The sequence below is a fragment of the Xenopus laevis genome, chromosome 2L (genome assembly GCF_017654675.1).
Source record: "Xenopus laevis strain J_2021 chromosome 2L, Xenopus_laevis_v10.1, whole genome shotgun sequence".
Lineage (NCBI taxonomy): Eukaryota > Metazoa > Chordata > Amphibia > Anura > Pipidae > Xenopus > Xenopus laevis.
The window spans coordinates 62,303,360-62,320,777 of NC_054373.1; the positions used below are offsets into that span (position 1 = coordinate 62,303,360).

General features: G+C 39.1%; 1 protein-coding gene across 7 annotated transcripts in view; it reads left to right on the forward strand.

Moving 5' to 3' along the window:
* The window catches only part of tbrg1.L (transforming growth factor beta regulator 1 L homeolog), a 23,397-nt gene extending 7,502 nt beyond the window's left edge, over positions 1-15,895 (forward strand). For 6 of the 7 annotated variants that reach the window (XM_018244656.2, XM_018244657.2, XM_018244655.2 and 3 more), the window contains exons 6-10: positions 3,429-3,575; positions 4,469-4,566; positions 4,989-5,099; positions 14,820-14,962; positions 15,527-15,895. In XM_018244656.2, coding sequence (XP_018100145.1) covers positions 3,429-3,575; positions 4,469-4,566; positions 4,989-5,099; positions 14,820-14,962; positions 15,527-15,675 — 648 coding nt within the window. In that variant the 3' untranslated portion in view covers positions 15,676-15,895. Of the gene's footprint in view, positions 1-3,428; positions 3,576-4,468; positions 4,567-4,988; positions 5,100-7,412; positions 9,407-14,819; positions 14,963-15,526 lie in introns of those variants that run through there. The other variant, XR_001934281.2, reaches the window with a different exon arrangement.
* Positions 15,896-17,418: the final 1,523 nt, after the last annotated feature.

Consider the following 17,418-nt stretch of genomic DNA (forward strand, 5'->3'; position numbering starts at 1 on the left):
TTGCTAATAGGGCATATTTGAATAATAATAAGTGATAGGAACTGATGGGAGAGTAACTGAAAGGAGCTATGGAGTTGTGAATCCGACAAATTCATTTAACTGTGGAATCTGTTTAACCCTTTAAGTGCCACCCCACAAAGAATCTATGTTCTGTGGGAATGGCACTTGAAATGCCACACGTAGATTCTATGTTCTGCAGCATTTCAGGGTTAGGGGATGGAGGAGCGGCTTTTCAAGACATTTGCGCCATTCCTTTTCGTTCCTCAGCACCCAGGCAACGAGCAGGGGCTGGAAACGAGTGGCCCCTGAGGCGAGATCGCCCAGGGGCCCCAAGGCAGCAGCAGGCACGTGTAATATATGTGCCCTGCTGCTGCCTGCACTTTCAGAACAGAGGAGCGACTTGTAAAGTCACTCGATCCGTTCTTCGTGCTCCGTTCAGGTTCCCCAGCCCCTAGGCAACGAGCCTAGGCGAAGAACAAGGGGCCCCTGGGTCGCGATCGCCATGGGGCCCTTAGGCGGCAGCAGGCACGTGAAATCTACGTGCTCTTTTGCTGCCTGCACTTAAGAGAGAAAGCAGATTGCTTAGATAAGAAATGGATAAATAGATAAATTGCCTAAGAAAAAGCTAAAGCGAAACGCGCGTCGGCTACATCTTAACAAATGGTTTATACCATTTTAACATAATATTTGGGGGGTTTTAGATCAATTTTAAAAAACGTTTATTTCTTCAATACCTGCTCAGGAATCCATTTCTTATCTAAGCAATCTGCTTTCTCTCTTAAGCCCTCTGGGAATTGTGGTTTTGTAGGATAGCTAGCTCTTAACAGAGGTAGACAAGGTAACACTGAGACCACAGTCCCAGAAGCCCTGACTTCTCCATCTTTGTGGGGTCCCGAAGATCGCAAAAATAAGACAGCCTAAACGGGACTTCTCCACCCACTACATTTTCTCTTTTCCTACTAAGTTGTACAAGTTGTCTGAGCAAGTATATGAAATTTTCTGGATGAACTGGTCATTTGATTCAAGCACTATAGCACTTTATTATTTATCAATTCGAAAATTAATTAATGAGCTGCTAAGGAATTCTTCAATCAATAATTAGCAACAAGTCACTTTTTGCACCAGCACTTAAGACACTTTAATTATTAGGAATGAATATAAATTAACTGGACTAATCTATTGCACTAGCACTTTATAATTAATTTTCTCATTTAAGTCCATATATTATCCTATTAACGGTCCTTATAGCACAGATATATTAACTTTTTTATCAACTGATAAGTGTCACTAACATCCAGTTTTGTATTAAAAAAACCGTTGTGTTATATAGAATATATATAAAAATAAAGAATTTGTGATTTTATACCATTTCTCTTTGTTACTTCATTTTGACCATGGAAATTTTGTCTGCTATATAACCATTTGGAGTTCTCTGTGTGCAAAATAGTTTTGTAAATCTTTTCATATCAGGCATAAAACTGTTCAGTACACCCCTGGCATCATATTTAGGATGCCTTTTGCTGGTACGTTGTGAAATGTGGGGTATATAATGGGGTAAACTGCAAGCTTTGTGACTATTTTCAGAAATTCAATAAAAACCGTTATGTTTAGCATTGCTTTGCGGTTTGGTAGTTTGCAGTAGAAAGATGTAATTACCTGCTTTAGATTCGTCTGATTGTTTACTTCTGGAAAATATATGGTTTTCTAGGGTCTCCATACTGTTAGGGGGGTCTTATGGTGCATAATGCACATACCAGGTGCGTGTATTGTAGCAGTCAGAGTCATACGTGAAAATTCATTTGTACTATTTTCATTTGGGCGTCTCTGTATGCCACCTAGTTTGGTAAATCTTTTCATATCAGGCTTCAAAATGTTCAGTACAGCCCTGGCTTTCATATTTAGGATGACTTTTGCTGTTTCATTACAAAATGTGTGGTATATAATGTAAAATGCAAGCTTTGTGACTGTTTTCAGAAATTTCATAAAAAGCGTTATGTTTAACATTGCTTTGCGGTTTGGTAGTTTGCAGTAGAAAGATGTAATTACTTGATTTAGATTCGTCTGAATGTGTAATTTCGGAAAATATATGTTTTTCTAGGGTCTCCATACTGTTAGGGGGTCTTATGGTGCATAATGCACATACCAGGTGCTTGTATTGTAGCAGTCAGTGTGTCATACGTGAAAATTCATTTGTACTGTTTTCATTTGGGCGTCTCTGTATGCCACCTATTTTGTTAAATCTTTTCATATTAGGCATCAAACTGTTCAGTACACTCCTGGCTTTCATATTTAGGATGACTTTTGTGGGTACGTTACAAAACGTGGGGTATATAATGGGGTAAAAATGCAATCTTTGTGACTATTTTCAGAAATTCCATAAAAACCGTTATGTTTAGCATAGCTTTGCGATTTAGTAGTTTGTAGTAGAAAGATGTAATTACCTGCTTTAGATTCGTCAGACTATGAACTTTCGGAAAATATATGGTTTTCTAGGGTCTCCATACTGTTAGGGGCTCTCATTGGGTGCTTACCGGTATGTTGTAGTACCCAGAGTGTCATACGTGAAAATTCATATGCCCTATGTGGATTTGGGGGTCTCTGTATGCCACATAGTTTGGTAAATCTATGTTTATTGGGTATCAAACTGTTTAGTAGACCCCCGGCATTCATATTTAGGATGCTTTTTGCTTTTAATGATACATGGACGATACAATGCTGGAAAGCTTTGAGGCAATTTTCAGGTATTTCACCAAAACTTTGATGTTTGGTAGTTAGGAGTAGAGAGACATAGTTACCCATTTTGGAATCGGCAGAATGTGTACTTTACAAAAATATATGGTTTCCTGGGGTAAACCTACTGTTTCAGGATTTTGTGGCCTTGGAATCTAAAATATGCCGTTTTCTGCCTTCTGCTTTCAAAATTCGGTAATATACTGCCGGGAGTTTTTGCTGTACAGATGTCCTAAATCTGCCTAAAACTATACATATCTGGTATTGGCACGTTCGAGAAACATGAGGCTTTCCAAATCAGTTGGATTTTCATGCGTAAAATTAAATATTTTTATGGTATAAATGCATATATTGTGAAAAATAAGATTTTTTCATTTTTTTTTGTATTTAGAGCTATAAATCTTTTTGCAGAGGTGAAAATACATGACAACTCAGGCAGATTTAGAAAGCTCAGTTTCTCCCGAAAAAAACAATGTATAGTTTTCCTAGGTAAACCATAGGTTTCCCCTCAGAAAATGCCACTAAAGTGAGAGAGCTCAAATGTTTCAAAAACGGCTGGCATTTCACGTAACCAAAATGTGAAATTCTGCTAGCAATTAAAGGGTTTAAGATTAATTGTATGGTTAAGTATATGTGGTTCTGCATGTCTTTTATTCATTATCTCTCTCTTTTTGTGTTTTGCCATCGTTTCCAATTAGATCATTTCAGACCGTGCAGAATTTCATGATAAAGTTGCCATTTATCCTGTAGGCTTTTGTAGCACTAGAGTTTACGTTAGCATGAAGAACACCGATCAAAAATGTCTCTACACTTGCCAGATAAAAGATGGTGGCACAAGACCACAGGTAACTGTTATTTTGGTAAAGAAATAATGCTCAGTCAAAACTAATAATGCCTCTGTTTTGTTTCTTTTCTTATACTATGTGATTGCTAAATTACAGTAGGTCATATATTATTACATATGCCAGTTTGCAAAGTTACTTCGCTTTCAGAAGGGGTTGGATAGTTTTTAGCAAGTGAGGGAATACAGGGTTATGGAAGATAGCTCATAGTACAAGTTGATCCAGGGACGGTCTAATTGCCATCTTGGAGCCAGGAAGGAAATTTTTCCCCCTCTGAGGACGAATTTGAGAGGCTTCAAAAGGGGTTTTTTACCTAAATTTCAACTTGATGGACATGTGTCTTTTTAACCTAACTCACTGGGGCTCATTTATCATCACTGCGCAAATTTGCCCATGGGCAGTATCTCATGGCAACCAATCATATTGTTGCATTCATTTTTCTACTTGCTGCTGGCTTTGAAAAGCTAATCATTGATTGGTTGCTCTGGGTAACTGCCCATGGGAAAATTTGCCCAGTGTTGATAAATGAGCCCCACAATGTTACTATGCCCAACATAAACAGAAATTAGAAGAGCCTGGAACCCTTTGTTTGTATACTTCTGGCTCCCGGTGGTTGCACATTTTTTATATAGTCACCCTCATCTGTGATAGTTCGTATAATCTGGCTTGTTTTCTGATGTACACTGTTTTTCTGCTCCTCAACAAGCATTTATACCCCCACTTGGAGTTTGCGTTAAAAAACCCACCCATAGATATAGATATAGATATAGATAGATAGATCGATCGATCGATCGATCTCATTACAAACTATGTATTTATTTCTATCTTTATTTTATTAAAATTCTGATGCTGTATTTCACCTACATAAAAACCCAAAACGTAACTTTTTCTTTCAGTTTGAGATTGTACCAGACGATGATCCTCAGAATTCCATTGTAGCAAATTCGGCCAATGAATGCCATTCCATCCTTCTGCAAAAAATCAGCACTTCATTGTAAGAAGAAGTTTTGCTTTTATCAATCTGTTTACTTAGGGGCTGATTTACTAACATCGAATTGCTATTTATTTTTCTACGATTCTCTCAAGATTTGTGGTTTTCCTTTTTTTTTTTTCAAAAGCTCTAAAAATTTTATATTTATAAAGTGTAAAAACCAGAAAAAGTTATTGAAATCCTATAGCTATGCTGATCCTATTTGACCGTTTTAAATCAATTGAGCTAAGATAGTAATTGTATTTATTTTATTTTTTTCGGATCAAGTTATTTTCTGTTCATACTTTTTTTTATTCAGAAATTCTACCTTAAATAAATAGGCCTCCTTATGTGAATGTATTTTGTATAAATACACAGTGAATCTGGTGTAAGATAAATCCATAATACAGTACTCTTATGTAGACATTTTTTTCTTGCAACTTCAGAGGAAAAAGGTTTTCTACACCGGATCTTGCAGGAGCATATTTCTTTGGATTTACTCATCCTACTATTCAGAATTTAATACAGAGTTGCCCCGGAGCACGAAAATGTACAAGGTAAGATTCAACAATATTCTTGCAAACAGCATTTAAAGACCACATTGGCCAGATTTAGAGATGAGATAAATATCCTGCAATCTACTCAATATCTGGCCACGTTCCCTCATAGAACACTATATATTTGTTTGCCTAGGTCAGTGCTGTCCAAGTTCTGTGGTATCGAGGGCCAAAATTTTACTGACCTATGTCAGTTTACACCCACTGTAAACCACACCCATATTACCGCAAGAACTTTTAAGATCATATCCACATTAACGGGGGTAGCACACCAAAAAACCAAATGGTTGGTGCTCACTGCAGGGAAATCCCTCATCACTCATATTTGAAAAATTGAAGTCATATTAAAAACATACCCTTAAATCCATATGCCTCATCCTCCCCTGTGGATAATACAACAACCCCCCCAACACATGATTAAACACCTTAGGGGCCCTTGACAACAATTTCCAAATGCTAATAACCCCAAGAACAAACCCCTAACAGGCTTACATTCCACAGGGCAAGCAGAGAATGGCACACTCAAGCAGCACTGGGCAAGCAGAGAATGGCACACACAGGGAGGCAGTGCCGGGCCAAGGTATTTTTGCACCCTAGGCAAAGGCTTCAATCAGTGCCCCCCACCCAGTCCTGCATTACCATTTCCCACCTTACCAGTCATATAGCCCCCTGTACCTGTGCCAGCACTTATCATATTGCCTCCATTGTATCTTTACCAATGGCAGTCAATCCATCAGATTGCCCCCAGGCCCCAATCTGTACCTGTGCCAGCATAAGACAAAACATCCATCATATTTTACCCCCAATCTGTACCTATTCCAGCGGCAACCAAAAGAATCCATCATATTGCCCCAGTTTGTATCTGTTCCAGCAGTAGCCAAAAATCCATCATATTGCCCTCAAACATCTGTGTACCTATGCCAGCAGCCACCATATTGCCCCATGTACCTGAGCCAGCAGCAGCCAATTCCTTATATTGCCCCCAATCTGTACTTGTGCCAGCATCAGCCAAAAAATACACACTATTGATTCCATATATGTACCTGTGCCAGCAGCAGCCAAATATCCATCATATCATCTGTTTACCTGTGCAAGTAGCAGCCAAGATATTGCCCACAAAGTGATTCTGTCTGGAACAGGGGGTTTATAAAGTTGAAAAACTATTGAAGGCCAAGCAAATCAGGGTTTAAAAAAGAAAGAAAGGAAATTCCCCTTAAAATTGTGCCCCCATGATTGTGCCCTAGGTGGGCGCCTACTCTGCCTGCCCCTAGTTCCAGCCCTGCAGGGAGGGAAGGCAGAACAGAGCAGGAGACAGGAATCCGGACCAGTCTAATATGTACTACATACAGTGACACAGTGCTGGTGCCCCATTAGCACCCATTAGGTGTGAACAGTACAGGCCTTTAGGATATAAACAATAGAGGTGTTACATGTGTGAACAATACAGGGGGATCACAGGTGTGATACAGGGGATTAGAGTCTGAATTTGAGGTTTAAACAATGCAGGGTGCAGTTTATCTCTACAGTGATACCTTTTAAATTTTACATATGGTAACCAGACACAGCATCTGGGGGGCCAAAGAAGGGGGGGGGTCGCGGGCCGCCAGTTGGACAGCCCTGGCCTAGGTCAATGACCCCCATTTGAATGCTGGTAAGAGTCAGGAATGAAATGGAAACAATGAAAAAATAAACCTTAAGACTAATTGATTGTTTTTCAGAATAGGTAACATACTAGGGGCAGATTTATCAAAATGTGAGTTTAGAACTTAATAAATAAAACTCTCCCTATTCATTCCTATGGGAACGGTCTTTATGAAATGGAGAGTTCTAAGTTTCACCCATTGATAAACACAGTTCTAAAAATCCCATGGGAATGAATAGAATGTAGGCGAGTTAAGCTCTAAACTCACATTTTGATAAATCTGCCCCTAAATTTCTCATTTGGCAATTACAGAACTCTTTGCATGCTGTTAATGGACACCAATGGATTTCATGCCCAAAAAATGCCCAGAATATTACTCTGTGTGACCATATAAGAATTTAAAGGGGTTGTTCTTTTAGTATGATTCAGCGAGTGATATTTTTCTACAATTTGCTTTGGTTTTTATTTGCGGTTTTTGAGTTATTTAGCTTAGAAAGATAAAAATAGAGCAATAACAATACATTTGTATCTTTACAAACATTTGAAATCTGAAAAAAGTCAGAAGAAAGCAGCATATAATTAAAACGCTATGGAAAAAAAAGTCAGTTGAAAAGTTGCCCTTCTATAACATACTAAATGTGAACTTGTCGTCATGATGTGCTGACGTGAAGGGAGGCGTGGCTCAGGGGGAGACGAGATGCACTGTACGCCGCTGAGTCGATACCGTGCCCTGGGGAATCCCTGCGAGAGACCCGCAGCACTAGCCATCACAGAGGCTATTAGCCGCTGAATCGCTTCCGTGCCCTGGGGGATACCTGCGAGAGGCCCGCCGTACCAGTACCCGCAGTACCGGCCATCACAGAGGCTATCCGCCGTGAAAAACCACGCACCAGAAAGTACGCTAGAGAACCTCTTCCATATCCTAGGTGATTCTTGCTATAGGCCCGCAGCACCAGCCACTACAAAGGCTATTAGCCGCTACAGCAACGCACCAGGCAATTGTAAATAATGCAAGCTGCCGTACCCGGGATGAACAGCTGAACTGCGGCTAACATTACTAAGAGTAGCACTCTGCACGCTACTTCACTCCGGGTGAGCCAGAAGAGAGGGCTACACCAACGATCATCAAAGCTTCTATTAGCTTCTTTAGCAGCGCAGCTTATAACTATAGGTATAACCTATAACTGCACAAAGCTGAACTCGGAGAAACACTGTGAGAAATTCTCAGCCCTGGCTACACCTGTGACACGCGCATATAGCATAAATCGGCTGAACAGCAGAACCGCTGTAGTAATTCCGGATGAGCTATGCGGAAACCCGCAGCACTAGCAATTAAACCAGCCTTCAACCAGTCATTATCAGCTGACCTAGTTGCCAAAGATACAACTGTTGCACTTCACTGAACCCTGTGTAAGTCCTGTAAGAGGTCCTCAGCTCAGGTTCTACTAACTGCTAAATTTGTTGAATCCAATGGGGAGAACGGGAACAGTGAAGGACAAACTCCCTGCAATAAAAATATCTGAGGCAAAGTCTCCAGGAGTACAATTGCTTGTGGTTAACTCGCCAGCATTAAAGAAAAAGGCGGTGAACTCTCCGGCAATTACCCAGCACCAAGGAATGAGGGAAATGGCATTGGGAGAACTGGCTCCATTATTAACCTAAAGGAACTGCACGAGACAGTACTGCTGTGGTGGCTGGTTGCATGGAGAGGGAGAAGGAAAGAGAGGGCTATAAGCTGCAATTGATAGAAGACTCTGAAAGTGAAAAGGAGGAGCTTTTCACTTTCAGAGTGAAGCTGACATAAAAGCTATGCTGCAGGATGTGGCTATGTCCATCAAGGAAGACATACAGGAGTTAAAGAGGGATATGATAGCTCTCTCGTCACGGACAGACAATGTGGAACATAATACCAGTAAGTCCCTTAAAAAATCAAGCAATCATTTACAAGCAAGTCAGGCAACAAGATATCGCCATATATGAACTACAAAGACAAATAGAAGATCTAGAAAACAGAAGCAGAAGAAACAACAAACAAGTAAGGGGAATCTCTGAAGCAGTCCAATCACTACAGCAAATTTTTAACAGTATTCTGAAAAGAGATCTAAATATGGACATCACAATAGAAAGAGCCCACAGGGTGTTTAAATCAAAGGCAGCTCCTCCAAACGCTCCAAGGGACATCATCTATTGCCTGCACAGTTTTTCCTTGAAGGAAACCATACTCTCTAAAGTGAGAGAGATAAGTAATCTCGCATATGAGGATAATAAGATTACTCTATTTCAAGATCTCTCTCAAATCACTTTATCAAAAAGGAATCTCCTTAAACCTCTTACTGACTTACTCAAAAGTAACAATATCCTCTAAAGTTGGGGATTTACATTTTCTCTGCAGGCTTCTAAGGATGGGATAGCTGCAGTATTAAGATCTCCTTCCGATACAGATAACTTTCTCAAGAAACTACAACTCCCTGCAATTGAACTACCGGGATGGTCTACAGACATCACCAAACTTCCTAACCTCTCATTTGAGATTCAAGGAAAATGGTCACAAGTTCCACAACGAAAGAGCACTCCTTAATCTAAATCTTGGTGAATGTACCCGTGAGACTATATTTATTATTTACTCGAACTGCTTACGGAACAAGACATCACCTTCACCACTGTGGTTAAGTATACCATTTTCTAACTGTATCTATGATTAGTATTCACTTTTATCTTTTTGTCTTAGTGATGGAAACATTACTGAATCATATTAGGAATAATATGGACATAGCAGGTTTAAAAATAGCAGATAAAGAATAAAAATGCGGTGCCTTTGCAGATGACTTATTATTATGCGTGAGAAAACCAGAAACCTCTTTACCCAGTATAGTAAGATTATTGAACAAGTTTGGAGATCACTTCAACTTTAAAATCAACTATACTAAATCATAAATATTAAATATAAATTGTCCAGCTAACTTAACCGTCCAGTTAAGAGAAATTTTATTTTTTAAATGGGCAAAGCCGAGTATTAAATACCTAGGGATAATAATTCAGGCAGATGTAACCAAGGTCTTTCAAGACAATTATTTACCTTTACTAACTTCAACACAAAAGTCAGGAAAATTGGGAAAAATTAGGACTCTCATGGATGGCAAGAATCCAAGCAGTTAAAATGTTTATTATTCCAAAATTTCTTTACGTATTTCAAGCCCTCACAATATTTGCCCCTAAAAGCTTTTTTGCTTTCGTAAAATCTTTAATTTCCAGATTCATTTGGAAGGGAAAAACACCTAGACTAAAACACAACTTACTAGTTCTACCCAGAGACAAGGGGGGGGGACTAGGTTTGCCAGACATTTACCTCTATTATGTTGCTGTTCATCTCTCTAGAATTCTTAAATGGTTTGCTAAAGACAAAGAAAAAGACTGGATTATTCTTGAGCAGACTTTATGGATAGAAAAGTTTTCTCTGTTAGGGGATATTTCTACCCACCCATTGACAAAGACAACACTAAAAATATGCCATGAAAATAAAAATAAACTTCATTTATCCCTTTCTCCTTGCATACTACAACCCTTGATGTATAACTCAGAATTTGTCCCTAGTATGGAACCTGGTTCATTTAACAGGTGGAACCTGTGGGAAAACAGACCAACTAGGATCAAAGACTTCATAATTAACAATAAGATAATGTCTCTCACAGAGATACAAAATCGTTGGGGTCATCATCCGAGGGACATTTAGGGGTACAGACAACTATACTTCTTTATACAAAGAAATATACTAAAAAATTGGTCTAGAATCTTAACTCCTTGGAAGCAGATGTTAATGTCCCCATTAAAGATCACTAAACCACTCTAAAGGTGGCCATAGACTCCAAGATCCGCTCATTTGGCGACATCGCCAAACGAGCGGATCTTTCCCCGATATGCCACTAAACTGCGTGGCTATATCGGGGGTAATTCGAACGTTCGGCCGTATGGCCGAACGATCGAATTACGATGCGCCAAGCGGCTCCGACGGGTCGGTCGGGTAAAAATCCAACCTTCCCGATCGATATCGTGGCCAGATATCGATCGGGAAGACCCGTCGGAAGCCCCCATACACGGGCAGATAAGCTGTCAAATCGGTCCAAACGACCGATATCGGCAGCTTTATCTGCCCGTGTATGGCCACCTTAAGACTTACAAATTACTTCTAACCCAACCATCCACACGAGAATTAGAGAATTTGCATTAAATGGGAAAAAGAACTAAACTTAAAAAGTATACCATTAATGTGGAATAGAATATTTTCTACCACATTTAAATCATTTAGGGCAGCAAAGTCCAGTGAAACAGAATATAAATTAATTACCAGATGGCATTATACCCCGGCTAGATTAAGTAAAATGAGCCCGAACTTATCCAGTTTGTGCTGGAGGTGTAACACCACAGTAGACTCCCATATTTGGCTCACATGTTCAATTTTGGATAAATTTTGGACTTCGGTAATTTCCACGATTAATAATATTACTAACTGTAGCCTAGATATCAAGGATCAAAGTCAAATACTACTGAATTTCTCTATTGTGGATGACAAAATAACTTCAAATAGTCTCACTCTATTTTTACTGCATGCGGCCAAAGCGCTCCTACCAAAAAAATTAACAAGAAATTACCCATATAATACACCATAAAAGTGTATTATAATACACAATAATAAGTGGATTATTCTTTAATACCTTCCCATTCTTTTCTTCTGTATTTTTCTTTGTTCCTATTCTTTCTATTCTTTTATTTTTGTGAAAATGATAAAATAAAGAATTTAAAAAAAAAAAAACTAAAGGTGAAGCACCCTTTTAATAGAAAATAACTATCATCAAAATTAATGTTGTGCCTAAGTGTAATATTGTGTAAAGCAGTGTCCTTTTGGGGAAAATTTTACTTCTTAACAAGTCACTTGTGCTCACACTCATATCTGGTAGTGCATCCTCTGGTAGTTGTGACTCTGCTGCCTTTAAGAAAGAAACAACAACTGCTGATTTGATTTATGGTAGGAACATAATCACAATACAATCTATAGTGTCACAAACAAAATGGAAGACATGATCATTCTTTATCTGGAAGGCACATTTACTGTGTTGTTGCCAGTTGATGCACAAGATTGATTTATTTTATGAGTGGAACAGATAATCTGCTACTGATTAGTAAACTCATAAATATGTTAAAGCTGAACCTCTAAAATAACAGAATGTAAGATGTTAAATTGTAACAAATAGCAATGGATATGACAGTGTCTCTTTAAAGACAGAAAAGAAAAACTATATAGTGAATAAAGTAGCCCCTTTTGTAAAATATAAGGATATTATAAGTTACAGAGGAGTTTCATGACCATATAAAAACACGAGGCCGAAGGCCAAGTGTTTTTATACAGGTCATGGAACTCACCGTTTATAAGGATATAATTTACAGGATATTCTTGGCTTTTGTGTATTATATCCCTATAAAGCCTTAAACATCAAAAAAGCACCTTGGCGAACCCCCCCCCCCCCAAAAAAAAAACTGGTTTCCAGGTTAAATTGGAACCTGTTCCTGTGATGTCACGCCCCTCTCATAGTAACATAGCAAGTTAGGTTGAAAAAAATACACACGTCCATCAAGTTCAACTTTGAACTCTATTTTAACCTGCCTGCCTGCTAGTTGATCCAGAGGAAGGCAAAAAAAAAACATCTGAAGCCTCTCCAATTTACCTCAGAGGGGGAAAAATGCCTTCCTGACTCCAAAGTGGCAATGGGACTAGTCCCTGGATCAACTTGTATTATCTGCACAGCACAAAATCGTTGGCAATCATCTCTGGCCTATCCCAGGATGATTAGGATGAGACAAATAACAACATGTACTCCTGTCTCATTGCAGTACCATTGCACTATAAAATGTTTTAACTGCTATATGTCACCCCTTTAGAAACTCAAGGCTATGGGGAAAAACCTAATGAATAACTGCCCCAGATTTGGGTCTTAAAGGGATACTGTCATCAGTTAATAGTGCTGCTCCAGCAGAATTCTGCACTGAAATCCGTTTCTCAAAAGAGCAAACAGATTTTTTTTACATTTCATTTTGAAATCTGGGGCTAGAGACATTGTGATTTTTCCCAGCTGCCCCCAGTCATGTGACATGTGCTCTGATAAACTTCAATCACTCTTTACTGCTGTACTGCAAGTTGGAGTGATATCACCCCCTCCCCTTCCCCACCCAGCAAATGGGAAGGTAAACAGATAACGGCTCCGTAACACAAGATAACAGCTCCCTGGTAGATCTAAGAACAGCACTTAATAGTAAAAATCCAGGAAGCACTTAGACACATTCAGTTACATTGAGTAGAAGAAACAACAGCCTGCCAGAAAGCACATCTTCTCCCACGAGGGACTCTTGGATTAAAGGACCAGTAACATCAAAATTTTTCTTTACAAAATTCGTTAGTATACAACGAAAAATAAACACCAAGACAAATTAAACTTTTAAATTGCAAAGCCTTTATTAAGAAATAACTTACCGAAACTCCACTTCCTGTCCTCTTCAGAAACGGCGAAAGGGCGACCATCCTTCCTGCAGTGATTGATTTCTCCTCCCTGGCTATTCTCCTACTCAGTCCATGTCTCCCAGCACTCAGCGCTGTTCTCAAGGTAGAGAGTCAGGACAGCAGCAGCAGCATGTCCAGCAGCAGCCCCCACAGCATCCCATCCAACAGGTCCACGAGTCTGGAGGCTGCACGCTGCTGCAGGAGAAGGCAAGGATTCAGGAAAGGAATCCTCCGCTGCGATTGCGGCGGCAGCGGCTACATGGGCAAGTGACTTGAGAAGGGGAAGAGGAGCCGCCAGCACATTCAATTGCTGTATCCTTGATTGCGGCGCTGGAGGAGGCAGCTACACGGCAAGTGACCTGAGAAGCTGAAGGGGGAGAGGAGCCGCCGGCACATTTACTTGCTTTATTCGTGATTGCGGTGGCTGGAGGATGCGGCTACACGGAACCTCCTCTGTGACTGAATAAACGAGACAACTGCCGATCGCCATTTGCCAAACGACAGAGGGAGGGAAGTGGCTGTAGGAAGCCGCCCTGAAGTAACTCTGCTCTCCGTGGCGGAGGCAGCAGCGGGCCCTGTTGGATGGGATTCTGTGGGGGCTGCCGCTGGACATGCTGCTGCTGTCGCCGCAATCGCAGCGGAGGATTCCTTTCCTGAATCCTTGCCTTCTCCTGCAGCAGCGTGCAGCCTCCAGACTCGTGGACCTGTTGGATGGGATGCTGTGGGGGCTGCTGCTGGACATGCTGCTGCTGCTGCTGTCCCGACTCTCTACCTTGAGCACAGCGCTGAGTGCTGGGAGACATGGACTGAGTAGGAGAATAGCCAGGGAGGAGAAATCAATCACTGCAGGAAAGATGGTCACCCTTTCGCTGTTTCTGAAGAGGACAGGAAGTGGAGTTTCGGTAAGTTATTTCTTAATAAAGGCTTTGCAATTTAAAAGTTTCATTTGTCTTGGTGTTTATTTTTTGTTGTATACTAACGAATTTTGTAAAAAAAAATTTTGATGTTACTGGTCCTTTAAGTAAGTGTATAATTTGCTCCCCTTAATTAAACTCACCCAAAAAGCTTACAGAACCTCTGCTAAATTCCACAAAATTTGGAGTCCCTGGTGAGAATCGGGGCTTGGGGCAGAGGCTATTGCCCACAACACAGAGAAAGAACACATAGGGAACATGAATGAAGATGTTCCTTTATGCCAGCTAAAATAGAAGTCAATTTCCTTTGTTTACATGGTCTGCTTAGAAAGAGATGTCTGCAGAAATGTCCATGTGGTGGATTGGGAGAGCTAGGCTACAGTAAACGTGCACTCGTGCAGGCCTCTGCTTTAGTAGATTGAAAATAGCTGGCAGTGGAAAGTATTACTGTCCGGATCTATACATTTGTATCATTACAGATAAGAGAAGTATGTGTACATTTCATGACCATGTTTTTTATGATTGTCTGATCAACAATTAGGCCTGTCTTTATAAAGCACGTACTTTGGAGAAGAAATGCTCAGATATTAAACTACACAAATGTATTCCTTTTACAGTTACCAGTGGGTGAAGTTTGAAGTATGCAAAGCTGGCGAAGAGCAAGTTCCTCATGACATTTGTGAGAGCAGCGCTTCAGTTAACTTTGAAGCCTTTCAAAGACAGAGTTTTGAATCTATTAAAAATAGTAACGTCTTAACAGGTAAAATGTCTAAAAATAACTATTAAATGTTGCAATCATGTCAAATATCACTAGCAGGTTGGGTAATTAATTTTCGGGTGGAAAATCCAAAAAAATCGTGAAAATCGGATGAAAGACCTGAAAAAAATAGTGAAAATCTAATTTTTCACGATTTTTTCCTGCAAACAAAAATTTCAGGCGAGTGTATTAATAAATAAGCCCAAAAAACCCGTGCAGATTTGGTCAGAGTTTTTTTTTCAGAAAATATATTGAGATAAATTCGGACTTTGATAAATAACCCCCTTTGTGTCATTTTTGAGTAACATAATGTTATAAACTATTTCTATACCTATAATGATAAAGCAGATGCATGCAATTTATTTGTATATGTATATGATAATTTTGTCCTTTATTGCTATGGAATTGATGATTTTCAAAATAGTAAAGTCAAAAATGAATAGAATTTCATGTAAGATTCTAATCTGATTTTAGGATGCAAATCTTATCCTAGACACACAATCTAGAGTAAGGAATAATTTGCAGGAACATTTTATCATTCTAAAATCTAACCTCCCTTTTTTTCAGGAGCTTTGGATCTCCCAGAAATACATGCCTCGCATGATTATATTTCTACATACCAGGAAATCTTCTTATCACATTCCCAACTGACGTCAGGCATGCAGCATATAAAGTCACCTTCTAATCAGTACAGTCCATCCAGGTCTTCCGAATAACAAGGACATAATGAAATATTATTTATTGCATTGTATGTTGACATTTCTTACCTAGGGAAAAAAAACTGTTTATATAAAAGCTAAAGGAAGTATTGTTTATTGTTATATCACTGTTTTATTGTGTTGTAATAAAATGGTTTTCCCCGCTTTTATACATTATCATATTTTTAAAAATGATTTCCTTTTTCTCTGTAATAATAAAACAGTAGCTTGTACTTGATCCAAACGAAGTTATAATTAATCCTTACTGGAAGCAAAACCAGCCTTTTGGGTTTATTAAATGATTTTTTTAGTAGACTTAAGGTATGAAGATCCAAATTACGGAAAGATCCCTTATCCAGAAAACCCCAGGTGCCAAGTATTCTGGATAATAGGTCCCATACCTGTACTATGTATTCTTAATAGGGATATGGAAAGGATTATGTAGATTTTCATCAAGGAATATTTTAGTTTGTAATGTGTAGCAAGCATATTGCTATTTTTCGTGGTGCTATGGATAAAGGTGATATTGCGGTCTTAGGATGATTTTATTTTACATTGGCAGAGAGAGCATTAAGTACCCCACTCAGTACAGACCTGCAAATCTCTGTGCAGCATCATTAAGAAATGGAGGAGACATAGACCACACCCAGCTGCAATACATCATTTATATGCATATGAAATAAAAAATGTCCAATATAACATTGTTGATAAAAGAAATAAGGTGGCTGCCGTACTGCAGTTAATACAAATTATTATTTTTATTTTAACGGAAAAGTACTTCCAAATACAGTATAATAAGCATTTATCTTTAAAAGCACTTATGGGGTTTATATGTATTACAGGTGGCAGTGTTCCTCTCTCTGTTACCTCAATGGCTGCCCAATTGCTCCCACGCTCATGAGATGAACATTACCTTTGAAAGAACAAATTAAATATTAGCCTGCCCAGAACGATACCCTGAGCTATCTTATTTTAAATCTTATTGATTTTACAACAATAAAGATTTCTAATAACGGCAAAAGGGTTTGCCTTTAGCCACTATAGTTGCAATATTAGAAAGCATAATGTTAACATATTGTTAAAACAATCAAATATATGTTTAAAGCATGTAGACAGCATAGTAATAAGTGATCTATACATATATATGTCCATTAGTTACAGTAACATTATAAGACTCTCCTTACAGGGGCAATATACACCTATGTTCTATAATAAATACAATAAATGGTTTTTTTTTTACTTACCTGCTGCAGACCAAATCTACCTTGACTAAGTTGGCATTTATTGAACCGTGAATGGTAGCTAAAGAAAAGTTTCCCTAGTGCATGTCCACATAGCTTTGATTTAAAGAAAGTGGAAAAGAGTTGTGTCTTCGTCATTTCTAACCAAATGTGATCACATGGGGGTTATAGGAGAATTTGCCAAAATTGCTTTATCCTGCAGTAAATTCAAAATGATCTGCAGTTTCTGAAATAGCTGGTCATTTACAGTTAGATCTCTGCCTGATTTGGCCATCCATGTGCTTGACCAAATTAGACTAATTCCCAGGCCAACAATCAGATCATAGGATGGACCTTTGAAGACCGTCCAATGAAGACTGCATTATCCCGTGAGCAATATTCAGATGTAAAAGAGTTGGGGAGCAACATAAGCATAAAAAATGCTGGTGGTGCAAAATAAGGGCTGTGATTGGCCATTTGGTAGCCACAATATGGACTAGCAGCCTACAGGAGGCTCTGTTTGGCAGTACAATTGGATTAA